The sequence below is a fragment of the Vigna unguiculata genome, chromosome 7, assembly GCF_037176805.1.
Source record: "Vigna unguiculata cultivar grain cowpea cultivar isolate G323 ecotype 2 chromosome 7, ASM3717680v1, whole genome shotgun sequence".
Taxonomy (NCBI): domain Eukaryota; kingdom Viridiplantae; phylum Streptophyta; class Magnoliopsida; order Fabales; family Fabaceae; genus Vigna; species Vigna unguiculata.
Genome location: NC_140798.1, coordinates 44,354,127 through 44,374,864, shown reverse-complemented (window position 1 = coordinate 44,374,864; position 20,738 = coordinate 44,354,127). Strand labels below are relative to the sequence as shown.

The 20,738-nt window shown below is 30.2% G+C and overlaps 2 protein-coding genes, 2 non-coding genes and 1 pseudogene across 5 annotated transcripts; 4 read left to right on the top strand and 1 right to left on the bottom strand.

Moving 5' to 3' along the window:
• Positions 1–350: 350 nt before the first annotated feature.
• Positions 351–5,159, top strand: LOC114189841 (inositol-tetrakisphosphate 1-kinase 4). 2 transcript variants are annotated; one of them, XM_085675560.1, is made up of 11 exons: positions 351–761; positions 2,004–2,085; positions 2,279–2,311; positions 2,531–2,597; positions 2,963–3,083; positions 3,321–3,419; positions 3,654–3,773; positions 3,874–4,050; positions 4,452–4,507; positions 4,600–4,684; positions 4,827–5,159. In XM_085675560.1, the coding sequence occupies exons 3-11, from the start codon at positions 2,298–2,300 to the stop codon at positions 4,916–4,918; spliced, it is 831 nt and encodes a 276-aa protein (XP_085531686.1). In that variant the 5' UTR covers positions 351–761; positions 2,004–2,085; positions 2,279–2,297; the 3' UTR covers positions 4,919–5,159. The 2 variants fall into 2 exon arrangements, with proteins under 2 accessions (XP_085531686.1, XP_027934353.1); XM_028078552.2 differs by lacking the exon at positions 2,531–2,597.
• Positions 5,160–6,772: 1,613 nt separating this feature from the next.
• Positions 6,773–7,986, bottom strand: LOC114192770 (agamous-like MADS-box protein AGL62 pseudogene; annotated as a pseudogene).
• A 4,280-nt stretch (positions 7,987–12,266) lies between these two features.
• Positions 12,267–12,337, top strand: TRNAG-GCC (transfer RNA glycine (anticodon GCC)). Its single transcript has one exon. It is a non-coding gene; the product is annotated as a tRNA-Gly (tRNA).
• Positions 12,338–12,344: 7 nt separating this feature from the next.
• On the top strand, positions 12,345–12,431 carry LOC114192865 (small nucleolar RNA snoR114). Its single transcript, XR_003606184.1, has one exon. It is a non-coding gene; the product is annotated as a small nucleolar RNA snoR114 (small nucleolar RNA).
• Positions 12,432–18,024: 5,593 nt separating this feature from the next.
• On the top strand, positions 18,025–20,113 carry LOC114190901 (desmethyl-deoxy-podophyllotoxin synthase-like). The gene is made up of 2 exons (XM_028079969.2): positions 18,025–18,942; positions 19,208–20,113. The coding sequence occupies exons 1-2, from the start codon at positions 18,046–18,048 to the stop codon at positions 19,838–19,840; spliced, it is 1,530 nt and encodes a 509-aa protein (XP_027935770.1). The 5' UTR covers positions 18,025–18,045; the 3' UTR covers positions 19,841–20,113.
• Positions 20,114–20,738: the final 625 nt, after the last annotated feature.

Genomic DNA, 20,738 nt, shown 5'->3' with positions numbered 1-20,738 from the left:
ATTCTATATAAAAGGATACAAGAAAAATAATATAAATATTAATATGTTTTTAGAACCACCAATTAGAAACTTGTCTTTTTGTTTTTATTATCAATTCCCAATGTAATGGGTTTGAGTATGAAATGAGATCTGAGACTGTTTGGTCAGGGAAACCATGCTCTTGTTTGTAAAATTTTAATCATTTGACTCACAAAATAAAATAGGCCAACCAAAAAATTAAAGTAATAGAAAAATAGAGAAAAACAACAAAAGAAAAAGAGCGCAGAGGAAGACTTTCTACAAGGATTGACAACATCATATACCACACTATTGTATTATTATATAAATATAAATATATACACATATTCTTCTCATTCCATTCACTTCTTCCACAATTACACCCAAACCCAATCTTCTTCTTCCTCTGCAAAACTCAATATTCCTCTTCCCACAAATCATCACACATTCCTCTACATCCCTTTTCTACCCTCATAAACGCTTTCCTCCCCTGTTTCTCCATGCGCGATTTGCAAAATCCGAGATTGAGAACCTAACGGCGCCAAAATTGAAGCAGAGGAGGGCAAAATATTTGATCTTTGAATCGAGGGATTTCCGGGGTGTGCGAGGATGAGACTGAACGGAGAAATCTCAAGCGGGGAAGACGAAGAGGAGAAGCAACCGGGAACGACAACGTTTTCGGGTCAGGAAGTGGTGGTTGGGTACGCCTTAACGTCCAAGAAAAAAAAGAGCTTTCTGCAGCCAAGTTTCACTGGCCTTGCACGGTAGCTATTCATCTTTTTCCTTCATCTGCATGCATGTTCATTTTTACTTTTCAATTTCCCAAAACAAAGGGACTTCATTCATCCATCCATTATTTATTTATTTGAATTTTATTGTTTTCATCCTTTTACCTGTTTAGCGTAAAAGCAGCTTTTGCTTGCAGTGGTAGGGTTCACAGCCACACGTTATGTCCTTGTCTGTGTAGTATGTAATGGTTGAGCAATTTTTGCACCATGCCTAATGGCTATCACTTTCGTGACTCGAACCCTGGCAACTGTGTTTTTATTTTCCCTTTTTTGTTGTTTCTTAAATTATTTTAAAGGTTCCTATTTTGCTTATGCATATCTGCTATGTCTTGTGCTTTTCTCGATTCTAATTTAAATTGGAATATTCCAACATTTATGCCCTACTTTCCTTTGGATTTGTCCACATGGACAACCCAAGGTCAAATCTTAGTACATGGTTTTGCATTCTTAATTTGAATTAATTCACTTTGCTTGCTTCTCTGGAATGTTAAATTTACATTATTGTCCACTAATGTTGCAGCATCATGTTGTCTGTTCACTGACATGACTGCTGCCAACTGGGCATTAGAATTAGAGGAAATCGAATCACGTCAGTATGGCCTGTATATATTACTCCATTCAATATTAATGCTATTTTTATTGATTAAATTGAATTTCTACTCGTCACCTAAGTTCTGTAAAAGTTAAGCTATCAAAAAAAAGTTTAAGATTATTATTTTTCATATAATTTAAAATAGAGTTAATCTTAAACTATATCATTGAAGCTCAGCTACATACTGAATGATTTAATGATCTTTTTTTTTTTTTTGAGAAGTTATACTGTACAAAGTGGAAAGTTCCAACAATATTATGTAGAAACCCTTATTTCCCATCGAGATTTGCTTGATATAGGCTGTTATAATTCAATGATTTAATATAAAGCTATTTAACGGACCGATATTGTTATTTTCTATACTAGTCTAAACCAATCTCTCCTTAAAAGTATATATACAGGAAACATATAAATTATGAGTTTGAGGGCATGATAAGATTAATCTTGCTTAGATAGTCAGGATTAGTTTGAGGTAATACAAATTTTGACCATTTGCGTGTGGTATATGTATTGTTACGATGAAACGTATTTGGTTGGCAGTATATCTGAATAAAATTGCTAACAAAATCTTTTGCTACTCTCTTGACGCTCTTAATAGTGATGTGTACAAATTTTGTACGATGCAGGAACAAGGGGATAAACTTTGTTGCTGTTGATCTAAAGAAGCCACTACCAGAACAAGGTCCTTTTGACATTATCTTGCATAAGGTTTGTGACAGTTCTTTCAGCATTTTATGATTAGTGACGTTTGAAGTTCTTCATATGTGGCGATTTTTTTTTTTTGAGATTTCAGTTATGGTTTTGTCGAAATTTTTGTTCAATAACAGGCTATTAGCATTTTAAGATTTACTACTGTTTCCTATGCTCTATTATAATCTGACTGGGTATTTGTTTTTTCCAGTTATCAGGGGAGGAGTGGCATGAGACTATTGAGGTTTGTGAACTCCTTCCTGACACTTCTACCCACTTCCACATTGTGATAGCAATCTTGTGCAGCTTTATTGTTTTTCTATACGCACATTTGTGACATTGCATGAATATCGTTAGTATCCTTAGTCTGAGAATTAAGCATGAGCTGGCGGTGATGGACTGGACTGGACAACCAAGTCTTTTGGATTCTTAAAAGCTTATTATTGTCTGACAAAATTTGCAGAGTTCATGCTCTCCTCATCATGAATCATGATCAGATAGTTGAAATCAGTCCCCAAGTGTTCAAACAAGTGAGGATTTACTTTTGTGATTAATCTAAATAATTTGGTTAGGCATGGCTGGAGTTTGTTGCCCAAAGAATGAATTATTATCTCTACCTTCTATTTGGTTCTTTGTTTTTTAGTTGAAAATGTTGTTTCTTTAATACTTTTGCTAGTGACTACTACTGTACTATGACATGGAAATCAAATTTCTTATATAGGTTAGAAGCCAATGCTGCTACTCACCAAATGCATCCATTTCGTATGAAAGTTTTATCTTTTGCTTCTTCAGTCTTCTAGCTGATAATATTATTTCTTGATTTCTGAATAGTCTGTAAAGTTTGTATTGATGGAGCTAATTCGATCTTTGTTCTTCTCCCTTTTTAATTTTGAAGGATTATAGGCAAACGCATCCCGAGGTAACTGTCCTTGATCCTCCGGGTGCAATTCAACACTTGCACAATCGCCAATCCATGCTGCAAGATGTGGTGGATCTGAACTTATCCGATTGTCATGGTAACCCTCATCTGAAAGTTTCAGGATAGTACAAAAATGTTTAATTAGATGTACTAGAATCAACACAATGCATGCATCTTGCTCTGGTGTTGAACTACTATGTTTTATTTTATTTTTGCAATGTAAGAAGTTATTGGCTTTTCAATTTTTCAAGCTGATTCTGTTTTCACGTATGGTAAACTAGGTTTTTGCCCTACCAGTATCTGTATCTACGTATTAACTACTGTTGTTTTGCAGGCAAGGTTTCCATTCCACGTCAGTTGGTTATCACAAAAGAGAAAGACCCCTCTAGTATCCCTTATGAAGTCACTAAAGCTGGAATGAAGTTGCCATTAGGTATGTATCTTTGGGATGCATCTAACTTACTATTTTAACTATATGATGGGCATGCATTCGGTCAATCTCTACATTGATGGGTGTTGAGCACAAATAGCCCAGAATATGTCAATGGACTTTGAAGAACCTTGTTTTTATCTATGGATATGCTGTTATAACGTTATGTTTTACGACCTGAAGTTGACTGAGGCATGGTGTCTTAAAAATATTACCTTTTTTCTTTTGTATTTTCAGTTGCAAAACCGCTAGTTGTGGATGGCACTGCGAAGTCACATGAACTATTTCTTGCTTATGACGAATTCTCTTTATCAGATCTTGAACCTCCGCTTGTTCTACAGGAGTTTGTCAATCATGGTATGTGAACTGAACATAGACCATGATCTTGTTTCTGTTCAATTTGCATTGTTATCTAATCTCTATTTTTTTTTTTTGGGTTTGGGGATTGACAATACAGGTGGCCTTCTTTTTAAGATTTACATTGTTGGGGAAACCATAAAGGTTGTGAGGCGTTTCTCTCTTCCTAATATCAGTAAGCGTGAACTATCAAAAGTTGCAGGTGTATTCCGTTTCCCAAGAGTTTCATGTGCAGCAGCTTCTGCAGATGATGCTGATCTAGATCCTAATATCGCAGGTAACGCTTAAAAAACTACCCTTCGTCCAGCATCACCAAAAATATTGTATTTTTTTTTATAAGCAATACTATTTCCCTTTTCATTTTTTCAATTTCTGTTGTATGTGAAAGGGGTGCTAGTTATGGACTATTGTTTTATCTTTTACGTTCCACATGATAAGGACGTGTCCGTACTAAAGCTTTGCAAAGGTCAACTGAATGGTTGATACAATTGGATAGTGTATATTGATCATTACATAGTGTATACCATTGTGCAGCAACCACTAACTCTTTCTCCCCTATTTTTCAAGAGGCTTTTATGTTGTCTGGTGATTGTTTGTGTGAGTTACTACATGCATCTAAGTGCTTTGACGCAATGGCTGGGATTATGTCTCATTTCTTCTGTGATATTTTTGTTACAGAGCATCCCCCGAGACCTTTATTGGAGAAGCTTGCGAGAGAGCTCCGTCATAGATTGGTACTGTTGTAATTTCTTATTTTCTTCCTTTTGCAGCCACTTTTCATTTTCAGATGATATATACTAAAACGAAACTGATTTATCATCTCTAGGGACTCCACTTGTTCAACATAGATATGATTAGAGAATATGGAACCAAGGATGTGTTTTACGTAATCGACATCAACTACTTTCCTGGCAAGTATCTCTGGCCACACATTATGTGTAAAAAACATTCGACACTTTGTTATGTCTCGATTGTTTCATCGAAGTTTGTCTATGTTTTTTTGACATGTCATGTTAATGATAACTGTGATTTTTACGATTTGATGCACTTCAGGGTATGGGAAAATGCCAGATTATGAGCACGTATTTACAGATTTTCTACTTAGCCTAACGCAGAGCAAGTTTAAGAAGAAACTTACGACTTAAACAGGAGGAAGTTAGTAAGATCCACTTAGCAGGCTGTTCTACCTGGTGGCTTTCTTAAAACTTTATGCAAGTGGCTTTTGAATGCCAATGAAGCCACCAAAATACTGAAAAAAGGTTGAAATATATAGATGTCTAATCTCTCAATAATGAGCAAAAATTGCTTTTATTGTTATGTATGTGCTTATCCAAATTAATGCAAATTTTGGTGATGCCAAATGGCTGCTACAAGATTTCAATTTCATTTGCCAAAGGTCCCAATTCTCTATTTTTATCCTTTCATTTATAACTTAAGTAGTTTCGTTTTGGTGAAATTATTTTAAAATTAGTTTTTAATTTAATTAGTATAACATCTAAAAATTATTTTAATATTAATCTACACATAAAAAAGAATTCATATATTAGAAAAGAAGACAGTTTTCTAGGAATACAACTTAGTATTAGTTAATAAAATATGAATTTGAAAAAGTGTACTAACATTTTAATAACACAATTTATAATATTTTCATTTTAAATATATACATGGGTTACTTGAATAGTACATAACTTAACATAACTCATTTAAATAATTTTCGAAATAAAAAATTGAATTTATTTATCTAACTTAACATACGCATTATTAAAAGTTCATGTTGGAATAATTTATTAAAAACTTGACACATTCTATATGCAACCATGTGGTGTTAATCTGATGTCAGATATTCAAATATACTTTCTCAAATATATAAGAAAATTCACGAAACTCAGTTGTCACTTCTTTTTTTCTCACTGCCTGCTTTATTGATATTTGTATGTTATAAAATAAATTGGATTATTATTAATAAATAATGATACTTGTATAAATGTACTTGAACTTTAACTTTTGTACATGGTTTTGAAAATAATTTATTCCGTTCATCGTATGATTGAAAACATGGGCTTTTATTTAATAAGATTAATTGAATAATTGAAATGTCGGTAAGTTTAATAATACACGATTAAGGAATTAAATTAGTGAAAAACTTGGATATTTTGTATTCATATATTTGTGCGATACAAGAGGTAAGTGTTTCATGTGCTCAAAGGTTGCCCGGCTATGGGCGTGATGCATTCAGGCTTCAAGCCAATAGGGCCAGTTATTATTGGGCTTGGTCTGATCCAATAACTAGCAGATTTAGGCTTTACTTTTACGCGCCACATATTTCCCCCAGCACCTCCAAAATTATGAAATGTCAAGATTACCTTTTGTCATTTTGTATCACAAAGCAGCAACTGCACCGCATAATTTTCCGTTTCAGAAACTCCATTCGTTTTCTGTCGTGGAAGATTCCTGAAATTATGTATTTTTCGGGAAAGCAGATTCTGGAAGTATAAATATTTGTGATTATTTTGGATGACACAGTGGGTTTATCTTTTTCGTTTTTATAAGAATAATAATTATACTTGTATACTTATTTTTCAAGTAAGGTCTTCCTTTAACATTGTTTTCTTATTACATATTATTTTTTCTCCTCAAGATATCATTTATCACATTGTTATTTGGATTTTTAAAAATAATAGTTTGACACTCTTAAAAGAAAAATACTTCCACTTTATAACTCTGTATAATAATATAATAATATATATTATAATTTTACATTAAAAAAATAACAAACATAATGAAATTATTATTATTTTAAGTTATCAAGTAAATGTATTTTATCTGACTATAAAAGAAAACCAACTAAAATAAATTGGGACAGTCATATTTAGTACTATAAACTAAGACAGTAAAAGTTATAATTTGACCCAAAACACATGTAGTTTATTTAAATAATTAAAATGAAACAAGAATAATAACAAAAAAAAAAGAAAGAAAAGCAATTGAAGGGAAGAAAATTGTAATAGAACATGGCAATGATGATGATGATGGTTGAGGACATGTCTGAAATATCCGAACCCCAAAGAATAATAACCATGTAATTAACTAGCTAAGCCGGAGCTACACCGAAATAAAAAGAAATTAAAAAAAAAAAAAAAGACGAAGTTTTTAACATGAAAGGATCAAAAGAAAGCACCAGCGGGTCCCGGTCCAGGTGCATATCCTCCCATTTCCATGTGATTAAAGCCTTGGTGGCCTACGATGCTCCCATCAGGAAACATGAAGTTCTGAAGCATGGGTGACTGAATCAGCGGTTGAGGGAACACGGGAGAAGGGTGTGGGTAATGCACCAGATTGGAAGAGGAAGGAGCCCCGGGAAAAAACTGATGACGACCCTGGTTTGTTGCACTCTCAAGCATGGCCATGTCAGCAAGACGCGCAACCAGTTTCTTCAGCTCCTCCAACGCCGCCTTGTACTGCTCCATCTGGGCCAGGCTCATTTTCTCGATGGGCTGGGCCCACCATAGCTGGGCCTGTGATTCCTTCTTCATACGATTCAGCTCCTCCCCGCGCTGCCTCCCCGCCTCCAATTGGGCGTTGATCTGAGTGAGCTGCGCGTTCAGGTCACGCACGTTCGCCAGGCGGTGAGCCTCGATGAACTGCATGGTGCCCATGTCCTGCGTCGGGGCCCGCGCCAGGTAGCGGTCAATGACGGCGTCGACGTTAGGGTGACCGAAGGAAAAGACCTTCTCTCCGGGGGAGAAAACAATCAGTGCCACGTCGGCAGCACAGAGAGTGCAAAGCTCACTGGCTTTCTTGAAGAGCCCGGTACGGCGCTTGGAGAAGGTGACTTGGAGGTTGCTCTCGTTGCTCATTTTCTTCATCTCGATCTTCTGACGGCCACGGCTTTTCTTTGTGTCTGAAGACATGGCGGTGAACGGAAAAATAACAAAAAAAAAATGAAGGAAAAGGTTATAGCTAGGCTTAGGGTATGATGCCGCTATGGAGAATGTTGTTACCCTATATGGCTCATACACAGGTTGCAGAGTGAAGGGATGAATTTATACACATCGTGTCTGTGAAGGAAAACGTTCCAAACTACACGTGGGTTCTTCACATACAACTGGTTTTCTTACCATTCAAGGGGTTTCTGGATTGGGAGATTCTCAAAATCCCCTTTGCATGGCGTATATGGCAGCAAAATTAATGTACACAAAAAGCACTTATTCAGAGTTTTTTTTTTTTTTTTTTTTCCGGTGTGATGAGTATTGTTAATCTAGGTTCATGAATGGATTTGAGAGGTGAGAACAGTGAAAGTGAGAGTGTTAATTTAGCGTAAAAAATTGATGAGAAACAGTGACCTGAGTTTTAGTGTTTTACCATATTAAAATGGCATTCACAGTATATTTTTTGGTGTAGAAAGCATGTATTCTTTTGGGAAGACAATTTTAAGTTAGAGAGGATTAGTATAAGGGACAAAATTCTCTCTCCAAATATTTAATATAATTGCAAATCTATCTACCAAAACTTGCTACCACTTGTTCAACCGAAACAATATCTTACAAATTACATTCACTGGTATTGCATATTTATCATCAAAACTTCCCACCACTTGTTAAAGTGAAACAATCTCGCACCAATTGCATTCAACCGCTTCATAATATAGTAAATCAAAAGTGATATCATTAATTAATATTTTATCATTGAAAAATATAAATTTTTAAATAATTTGTTAGGGACATATAAGGAAATCATTACTCATTCCAAAGTTAAAAAACTTTCCTAAAAACATATATGTGAACACACTCTTTTTCATTTTTAAATATGTTTGCTTTTTGTTAATTTACTTTTTTAAAGTACCTCATATAAAACCAATATTGAATGAATATGTTTTTCTGATGAACAAACTGAATAATAGTCTGCTCTTATTGAACCACGTTAAAAATAAATTTCCATATTGCTGTCACATTTTTTTTGTCATCTTTTCAAAGATAATATTGATGTTCTTTACCTTTCTGTATAATCATTAGTAATTAACATGTGCAACAGAAGTGCCTAAGACAATGTAAGAAGTTGTTTGTACAAAATCCAGTTTTCCTCGATTCTTCAGGGACAATCTCCAAGAAGAAGAAAAATTAACGTGGTTGCATTGAGATTAAGGACGTCCACATGGTTTTTGGAAGATGAAAAATCTCCTATGCCGATGCTTACAAGAAGAATATATTATTCTTAAATATGAATATGATGCACGGATATAATATGTGTATCGGATACAACACATATTCAATATGTCGAGACATTTATTTTAAAAATATTAGGATACGATATGTAATATATGTATATTGAAAATCGTAAAATGATTTTTAAAAACAGGATAAATATATGATTGTTATTATGCGAATCCAAATTAAAATCATATATATTAAACATTGTCAACATAAAAATTTATAAATTATTGTCATCATAAAAATACTACTACTTTATAGATTATATACTTCATTGATAAGTATCAATATATATCTTAAAGTTTCATATATGAATACATGTCGGATACGGATAATTAATCTACATTAAAGTATCATTGTATTATAGTTGTTAAGTAACATGTGATTACCTGCTCAAAATATTACTTGTTATAAGTGACTAAATTTTCAAAATAATTTATTGAATTATGTTACATAATAGAAACAACAAAGATAGAATATTAACAAACAAAAAATATTAATATAACTTTAGATAAAAAAGTTCTTAACTTGTTTTTGTTCACTTACGTATATCATAATATTACATAACATTTATACTTAATAATAATGGTAGTAATTCATAATACTAATGCCTATTTATCTTGCACTTGAAACGATGATGAACCTTATTTATTTATATTTCAAATTTAATAAAGAAATCAATTTACTCGCTTTCAGTAATAAATATATTACCGGTCAATGGTTACCTTAACACTTTACTTCAGAATGTTAATTAAGCTCTCTTAAATTATAAAATAACTATAACAAAAATAAACACACACACACACACACATATATATATATATATATATATATATATATATATATATATATAACTTTTCGGTGCATCCATATTTAATTCTATTAACACCTTACATTATTATTATTTATATATAAAACTCCTAAACGCCATTAGTAGGTACAAATAGATTAAAAAGGTCACCTTGTTATGCTGTTATTATTTTGTTTTAGAAATTTTATTTTTATAATTTAATAAATGAAAGTCATCATATTAGATGTGATTTTTTGTATTTGTTATAAAAATAGTAAGTAATCATAAGATTTCTACATTGATATTTTAAGAGTATGGACTCCTATGCACCCATTAAATCTTCTGCAACGTAAAAGGCACTAAGTTACCGTTTGTTTTCGACGACGAAGGATCGTTACAAAGCGCGGATGTGAGTGGGAAATTCAAATATCAAAACTTTTCTACGAAAAAGAAACGATTTTTTTTTTTCTTATTAACTTTCTTGGCTTAATTGCGAGGATTTGCGAATATCTATAACAATATATAAAGATGATTTCTCTTTTGTGTCTACATCTTAAAATTCCAATTTTATTCTTTAAAATATAATTATTTATTAAATTTTTGAAAATTAACTGTTACTTTTACAAATTTTTTATAAAACCGTCTATCTCTGCTTCTTTTTTTATTTTATTTATCAACAATTTTTCTCTCATATTTTTTTTATATATTTCACTTTATTTTTAATTTTTAATAAATATAATTTGATTTTATATATTAACTTAATAACATTACAATATCATCAACTACTAATATAATATCACGTATATTTAAAAAATGCGTATACACGCACGACAACGCGTGTATTTATGCTAGTATATTTATAATTTTTATAAAAAATAATATAATAACAAAAATATATACAATATAATACATTTTTTATTCTAATAAATATAAATATAATTAATTAAAACTTAATAAAATATTTTCTTATTCTGATATAATAAATATTTATAATATATTAATGGAAATTAATTTAAAAAATATATTTAATCTATTATATGATATAATAGATTGGGTCCCAGTTAACTATACGAGGACAAAAAATGACACAAAATAATTAATTGGATACTCATATATGTTTTACATATTTTTGTCAATTTTTTTGAGTTTAGTGAAGCCAGTTAAATATTTTGGGTTGATAATCAATTAAATCGAGTTATTGTGATATATAATAAGTACATGGAACTTTGTGTGTACATACAAGTTTAATTCTCCAAGTTCTCGTGAATGTGTACAAAGATTTCTTCTTACTCCCCATATATTTGCACATGTATCACCATATATGTTAGACATGTTTTCTGTCATTTTTTTAGAAACCACTCAAGCCCGTTAATTAGTTTGGGTTGAGGATCGATGGAAATCTAATCACTATGGTTTATAACAACTACATGTAACTTCGTGTGTACATTAAAGTTTAATTTTCCAAATTCTAGTAGACTATACAAAAAAGTTCTTTCTAGCTCTCCACTTATCTTCACATGGATCACCAAAATATATATGATAGGTTTTCTATCATTTTTTTTTGGAAACCACTCAAGCTAGTTAATTAGTTTAGGTTGATAGCCGGTTAAATATGATTAATATGGTCCATAACAAATTCATGTAACTTTATGTGTACCTAAAATTTTAATTTTTCAAATTCTGGTAGTCTTGTACAAAAAATCCTTTTTAACTCCCCTTGCACATGGGTCACCATATTTGTTTGAAAAGTTTTTGTCATTTTTTTTATGTCATTCTTCTACTTTAATCATCGAAACAACAAACACAATAGGAAAAGAAGAATAAAAAAATGGAATGTTTGCTTCATTTATACAAAACAAATATATTATCATCAAAGGCTCCAACGACGCGTCATTTTGCAAAACAAAAGAAATATGAAATGTGTGGTCAGATGAGAAGGAAAAAACACAAACAAAACTAAACTACAAATCTGAAATGCGTAAAGATGAACTAATTCTTGCGATTGGGCATCAAAAGTACTAGAGAACTACAAGGACTCCGATAACAACATCAATGACGAAACTTTAGTGAAATTAGACTATTTAGTTTGTTAGGAATTTGCAGTAATGTCATTATCATCGTCGTCACAATGTAGAAAGGTAGAAGATGATGGTGAGAGGAAGAGGAATGAGAGAATTGGGGTTAATTTTTGTGAGGGAGAAGAACTAGGTTTTTTTTTTTTTCATTCAAATGAAATGATGCCTCTTTTGGTTTCCAATTTCAAATTGTCCACAATTTATAATTAGTAAAAAAAAATTAAAACTATTTTAAAATGAAAACAAGTATGGTGTAAGAAATATCTTTTTCCCATTGTGGTTAGAAGCTAACTAACATATTTAATTATGTCAAATAAAAGGTGTAAGAAAACAGTAAATTTGGCGAAGATCAAGTTGATGAGGGAACTTTTTAACAAATAAAAACAATAAATTGATTGATCATCCACATTTGCCAACAAAAGCACCAGTGGTCTAGTGGTAGAATAGTACCCTGCCACGGTACAGACCCGGGTTCGATTCCCGGCTGGTGCAGTCGTTGGAGCTGTGATGAAAATGGTGTTTACTGTGATGGATGAGTCTGTCACGCTTCTGATCCTTTCAGACGAATTGTGGCACATCTGAGCTCTATTTTTTTCTTTATTTTTCTGCTTCCACAGTCTCAACTTTTCATTTTGCTTATATTGTTTTCCTTTATGTTCCTTTTCGCCCCAGGGTGCAATATCTTTTTCTCAAAGCAAATATATTTTTCATCACAAAATAAATTTAATCTTTTTTATTAGTTTTTATTTATTTTATTTAAATTTTTTTATTTATTTGAATAAAATTAGATTTTGACATAAATGTTAAATATGTAAAAATCATAAGAAGGAAAAATAACCACAAATACCCACAAGAGATGTTTGATGAAAAACAATTTAGTGAGAACTTTCATGTTTTTTATATTAATCTATTAGAGATTTGTTCAAAATATATAGAGTATAATATCTCATGATATAAAGTAAAAAGTAAAACTTGATATATCATCATGAATATTTTATATTAATTAAGGAGAATAAAATATCTTATATCTTCATCAATAGAATTAAAACCCAGGAGATATATGATATTTCTAACATCCCCTCTCAAGATGGGCATGAAGCTTATGAAGACTCACTTGAAAGTAAGTTTTTTTTGTAAAGGAATCAGATGAAAAAAAATCTTGAGAACCTAAAAAGTTTAACGAGAAATTGGAGAAAGTTGGCAAGAACATGAAGAAAGTCGATGAGAACCTGAAGAAAGTCGACGAGAAGAACCCAATATGAAAGTTATATTTTAGTTGCTTTTCAGTAAACACTCTTTAGTGCATATTTTTCCTTCTAATGACTTATACATATCTAACATGGTGTCAAATGAAAAATATATTTCATCATTACCTTCCTTTTGTCAAGTTCTCGACTTTCTCAAGTTCTCAACCTTCTCAAGTTCTCGGTGTTCTCAAACTAATTTCTCAAGGTTCTTGCGTTCTCAAACCAATCTCTTAAGGTTCTTGCGTTCTCAAGGTTTTTGCTTTCTCAAAGTTCTTGCGTTCTCAAGATTTTCTTCATCCAAATGTTTTTAAAAAACTGTTATTTTTAAGTTGGGCCTTCATAAGCTTCGTACCCATCTTGAGAAGGAGTGTTAGAAATATCCTATATCTTATAATTTTAATTCTATTAATCGATATATCATGTAATTAATTTTCTTGCATTATTATCATCAGATATTAATGTATTATGAGAAAAACATATAGTAGATTATAGATGACTGTTTTATTAGACTAAATCCATAATTGACCCATTGCAGTTTGTTGGATAAATTAGACTCTCAAATACTATACTACTCAAGCTATAGCAAAAGTAAAAAATTTAAAGATTTAGCTTCTCCAACCAAAGAAAGACAAATCAATTACCAACTATCTTTTTATATTAAGAAAATAGTGGATACTTTACTTTGGCTGCGGTGGGTTCTCCGATTACTCTGCTTTCACTAAATTTAGAGATAAACTTATGGTCGTTGTTAATCTTACCATAAGTTTAAGGGATGATATTACATGGCTTTAAATTTGTGTAGTTTCGGTTCAACTTTAGTTTTCCTAATTCAGTATAAATGTCTCTATTGAAACCTTGTTGTGATGTAGTTATTTTCTTCTTATAGTGCAATAATTTCCTTTCTCTCTTTTTCTTTCATGGAGTTAACATAATATGTTCTGGTTGAATGATAAAGCTAAGGTTTTGTTTATAACTTTAGTTGTAATAAAATTATGAAAAGAATTTAAAAATTAGACTATTAGTTATATGCTCAAAATGTTGTATAATATCATTTTTATGATATTTTTATGAGATTTCTTATTCAAAACCGGTGTTATTCGCTCAAACAAAAATAAAAACAAAAAAAATCTCCTCTAAATAAATTTTGTAAATAATGTACAATTGTTTAATATTAAAAAGATAGGTGAATTGGTGTAATTTTAAAATAATTTTTTTAATTAAGAATAGTATAATTAAACTTTAGTTTAGTGGTTTAAATAATTTAATTAACTCTTCCGTTTTAGTTGGATAAAACAAATTCATCTTGCAAAATTCAAATCACCCTTTTACTTCTAATTAAAATGAATTTTCAATTGTTTTCATTTAAATTCATTGGTTTGTTTTGAAGATTTATTTTTACAAGGTGAAATAAACTTGAATAGTGTAACTACTATATTTAATCACGTCAAATGAAATGTGTGTAAGAAACCAAAGTAAATTTGGCAAACATGTAATCCACTAGGAGGGAAAGTTTTTAACAAATAAAGACAGTACATTACTTTGTCACCCCTCTTCACAATATCTTTTAACTAAAATGATTTAAATTAGTTGCAAATAAATCACAACCAAACACATAAAACAGGATCAAATAATATATTTAAAAAAAAAGACTTATAAATAGTTCAAATTAATTAAAACAAACAATCATCACAAATTAATCAAAATGTATTTATAATTATTTAATATTATATATTACAAATTTATTTAAAAATATATAATAATTCAATTAATCAAATATAATTTTAATATTAAAATAATTTATTTTATAAATTATTTAATTTATAGTTATTTACACGTATCTAATCTATACTCGATTATGTTGGATTTTTGAAACCTTAAAGTTACCGAAAGAAATATCTTGTCGTATTTTCTTTTACGTTTTTCTCATATAAATTTTCGCACTGCCTTCATAAATCCACGCTAGATTGTATTAAAGATTTATTTCTACCAGACTTGAAGGATTTAACGACTATATTTAATCATGTGTAAGAAATCACGTCAAATGAAAGGTTTGAAAAAATAAAATAACTACATTAAATTTCAATATCAAGAGTAGCAGTGGTCTAGTGATAAAATAATATTTTGCCACGGTAAGTTGGTGGTCGTTCTAATATAATAATATAATAAGTTTATCACATTAATTTGTTTTGTCGATCAACAATACTATCTCAACCCTTATCTACCAGAAATGTAAGTGTTCACTGGCGTTATTTTGAAATTTTCAATTGCCACAAATGTTAGCTCTAATATAATATATTATCTAATATAGTTAATCACATTAATTCGTTGACAAACAACACTATCTCAACCATTATCTACCAGAAATGTAAATGTTTGCGTTATTATGAAAATTTCAATTGGCAGAGATGTTCGCTCTAATATAATATATTATCTAATATAGTTAATCACATTAATTTGTTCACCAACAACACCATCTCAACCATTATCTACCAGAAATGTAAATGTTTGCGTTCTTATTAAAATTTCAATTGGATAAAATATTCTTACAGTTCTTTTTCTATCATTCTAGACAACAATATCTCTCAATCGATCCTTAACTACCAGCAAGTTGAAGTTGTTGTTTGCATTGATGGTGTAATGTGATGTGTTCAATGTGATCCAACAAAGCATTAACCACGGGACAAATCAAGAAGAAATGTTCGAATAAAAAACAAGTTCATCGGCCAATTCAAAATGAAATGCGAGTTAGTACTAGATTTCTTTGGTAATATTCAATAATCAGATCAAATCTTTCGAAAGTTTATTTTTTTCTATTATTCTAGATAATATATCTATATTCTGTATCTTAATTTAAAATTCATTTTATTTATTATTTGATTTCGTATTTCGTCGATAGACAATTTTTTATATTTATTTTTTTCTTCCTTATTTTTTTTACCTCTTTTTTTTTTTTCTTTTCTGAGGAAAGAACCTACTACTTTTACGTCTAGAATTTACATAGACAATGTATATCATTGTCAAGATTAAAAATAAATTATTATTATTTAGATTAGATTTTTCAATTTTAAAATTTAAAAATAAATTTCTAATATAATTCATGGGTTGACATATAAATAATTTATTGAATACGATCTGGATTTATAACGATAATTTTTTTCTTCAAAAATATATTATTTAGAAAAGGACTATATCTCAATTTTTTTTGAAGTTTATTGTCTACTAATTTTTGTAGTTCACAGGTAACTTTAATTTGTTGAGCAACAATTTTTCGATCCTTAATTATCAGAACATTGTAAATATTAGACATCTAATTTGGGGTAAAGGCTACGTAGACCAATTATTTGGTCAATATGTCTATGATTATTTTGTTTTCAATCTAAGAAACTTCAGGATAAGAAGTAGTAGGATTTATTCTTATATCAAAAGCTTTTTGTAAAAAAGAAATTGTAAATAAAAAAAGAAATGTTTGCTAAGAAAGTAAGTTGATCATTTAATTCAAAAAGAAATAAGAAATGAGAGTTAGTACTCCCTTTTTATGGTACTACTCGATCAATCCTCTTTAATTATTTACTAATTCAAATTTAATTATTGAATTACTACAGTTATTTTGAAATTGTAATTGGATAAAATCTTTCAAATCTTCTCTTCTATCATTCTAGATAACATAATTTATATTCTATATGAAATTTGAATCTATATCTTAATTTAGAATTCATCAATTTTATTATTGACTTTCGTATTTTTGTACTAGACAATATTTTAGGCTTATTCTCTTTTTTATTTTCCAGGGATAAAACCGTCTATTTTTTCATTTAGGATTTACATAGACAATATATATCATTGTCAAGATTAAGAATAAATAAATATTTTATATAATTCATGGTTGGCATATCGATAGTTTATTGAGTATGATCGTAACTTATTATGAGAATCTTTTTCTTCAAAAACATATCACTTAAAAAAGGACTACACCTCAATTTGTTGAAGCTAAGATCTTAATATTTTTTTTAAAATAAACGTGTACAATACTAAATTAAAAGCCAATTTTGAAACATTTTTTTTTATTTTGACTTTAATATATTTTTCTGCCTCGATTTAACGTAATTTTTAACATAGACATATTGATCTTCATTTTTTTTTAAATCTTCTAACTGTATTGTATGATTTCATTTCACGTATATTTTTTTATATTTTAATTAACTATATTATTTCTTATGGTACCGGAAATGAACAATTAAATTTATAGTCCTATTAAGATAAAATAAAGGAAATACAACATGCAAAAATTGATCACCATTATGATTTTCTAAAATAAAAGTATACAAGCATTACGTACTTAACTGTTTTTGTTTTTCATTTTGTTTTATATCAACTTTTTCGGATATATATTTTTTATTTTATATTAGTTATTAAATTAATGTAAACACTACTAGTAATGGAAATAATGAGTTTTTAAGGCCAATTAAGGCTGTAATCCGAAATTATTCAAAAAATCAGTCAAAAATTAAGATGTACAAGTGATTGTAAATTTTAATTTACAAAATTAATCTTGAAAATTTTAGTTAAATTTAAAGTTTATTTTGATAAAATGTTATTTGAATCATCTAGAAATATACTTTAATAATATTTTTTAAACCTATCATATCACTTGCACTTATACATAAAAATAAAGTATATTTGTGTTTCCTCAAAGAAATATCCTTAACAGATTTGTTAATTTTCAAACCTAAAAATATTGGTGAGAGAATATCGTGTAGCTTGAACATATTGCAAAAAGAAACATTTGACATGAAGTTCAGCTAAGGAAGTTAATATCTTCAATAGAAAACAAATAAGAAACAAATGTATTTTTAATATCTTCAACAACAAACCAGTGATGATACTACGGTGTGGAACAAAACTTCTATATATACCTTTCACTCTCACATTGGTCACTTGCCATAGAAATTCATAATGGATCATCACTTGATCTCATTCTTACCCTTTTTTCTATATTCATTGAGTTTCATCCTCTTTGTTTCGTTGTTTCTAAAAGTGGCAAAGAGATCCAAAACCTCAATGAAAACAGTGAAGCTTCCCCCAGGACCATGGAAGCTACCTGTCATTGGAAGCTTACACCACTTGATTGGGTTTCTACCTCACCATCGCTTGAGAGAACTTGCCAAAAACTATGGTCCTCTCATGCACCTAAAACTTGGTGAGGCATCAACCATTGTGGTTTCTTCTCCCGAAGTGGCCAAAGATGTCATGAAAACCTTTGATACAATCTTTGCTCAAAGACCCCATCAAGTTGGTGCAGACATCATGTGTTATGGCTCCACTGACATTGTCACCTCACCATATGGGGGGTACTGGAAGCAACTAAGAAGAATATGCTCACAAGAGCTTCTAAGCATCGCACGTGTGAGATCATTTCGATCGATAAGAGAAAAAGAAGTGTTGAATTTAGTAAGAAATATTGAGACCAACGTTGGTTCTTTTGTCAACCTCAGTGAAAAAGTGGCCTCCATGACAAGTGCCATCGTTGGAAGGACGACTTTTGGTGAAAAATGTAAGGATCAAAAAGAGTTCATTTCCATTGTCAAGAAACTTGTGGAAATGGTCGAAAGTATGGTTATTTTTGACATGTTCCCTTCTCACAAATGGCTTCATGTGATCACTGGCCAGAAACCTAAACTAGAGGAGTTGCATAGAAAATATGATGTAATAATTGGAAACATCATTACAGAGACAGAAAAAAAAATTGGTGAAGTAGAGGTTAATAGTCTCCTATCTGTTCTTCTAAATGTTAGAAATCAAGATTCCCTCGAATATCCTTTGACAATAGACAACATCAAGGCCGTAATGTTGGTGAGTGTTGCATTACTTTTGGTTACAATACATGCATATCTTTCTATCTATTTATCTATCTATTTATCTATATATATATATATATATATATATATTTATATATATATATATATATATATATATATATATATATATATAGATATAGATATATAACCCATTAAATATTTCTTCTTAGAAGCTATATCTTTGTGGGAAAGTGTTGTAACACATGCATGCAAGTATAAATTCGAAAGCTAATAGATTTAAACTAATTTTGTTGTTGCAGAACATTTTTGGTGGTGGGACTTATACATCATCTGCAATTATAGAATGGGCAATGTCAGAGATGTTGGAAAATCCAGAAGTAATGGCTAAATCTCAAGAAGAAGTTACAAGAGTTTTTAGTAGCAAAGGATACTGTAGCGAAGAATCACTTGAGGAACTAAAATACTTGAAAGCAGTGATCAAAGAAACCATGAGATTGCACCCTCCTTTCCCTCTTCTTCATCCAAGGGAATGTAGAGAAACTTGTGAGGTAAAAGGGTATATGATACCTGCTGGGACCCAAGTGATAGTGAATGCATGGGCAGTTGCAAGAGATCCTGAGTATTGGAGTGATCCAGAGAAATTTTATCCTGAGAGATTCATGGATAGTCCAATTGATTATAAAGGGAACCATCATGAATTCATACCCTTTGGTGCTGGAAGGAGAATATGTCCTGGCATTTCTTTTGGGGTAATTACTATTGAACTTTGTCTTGCACAATTACTTTACTATTTTAATTGGAAACTCCCAAATGGAAACAAGGAAAACCTCGAAATGGCTGAAGCTTTGGGAGCCTTCTCAAAAAGGAAAACAGATCTAGTCTTGGTTCCCATTCCTCGTAATCCTCTTCCTATTTCATCAAACCTTAATTGAATCTTAGTCATTATTATGTGTGAAAAATGTTTGTTTTACAATAAATGTGTGCAATTAAGGTTTTTATATCACATTACTGGGTTGTCCTTACTTGTGTGTTAAAGGTATTGTTCTAGAGTGAAACTAAGATGTGAAGTTTATCTTTTCAGAAAATATGGTCTTTATTATAGTTTTGATTTCCGTGTTTCCTTTGTTGATTTTAATGTAAAATTGTATTATTCTCTCATGTATTTATTATCTTTAATAAAATAACTTGTAAACTTCTTCGTTTAACCTTGTCAAGTGTTATATGTAATGTTAATATAGATTTTGGAAATAGACAAATAATCATTATGAAATACCAATTAATATCAAAATAACTTAATTATGACTAAAAGGATTGCATCAAATTTGCATCAATAATCACTCTCACACAAACTTTTACTCGTGAAAAAATTCTAAAGTTTATGATAAGTAATAATTAGTAAATAATATTAGTGAATCTTACAATGTAATTAATTATATTGTGACTAACTATTTTATCACAATAATTGTTATAAAAAAAATTAAAGTTTGTTAATGATTCAAGTTAATAAGGACTCTATTCTATCATGCTAGGATTTGTCAAAAAAGACATCACAAATTATATGGAAATCAATTAATGATTTTTTTTGTGATACTACAAAAATATTGTCACAAAATCTATCAAACTAAATTGTTTACTTTAACCTTAGAACTTTCACTTCAAGCAAGCAAAAACTTGAAAAGTAATTATAGCATGTTAACCACTCTTGTCTTTAAAATTAGCGTAGAGTGATTTGAAACTTGTCCATCAATAACAAATTATTTATTATCGGACCAAATTTCTAACCACTCTTGTAACACTAAAATTTTAGTTCACCGGTGATGGAATGGATTA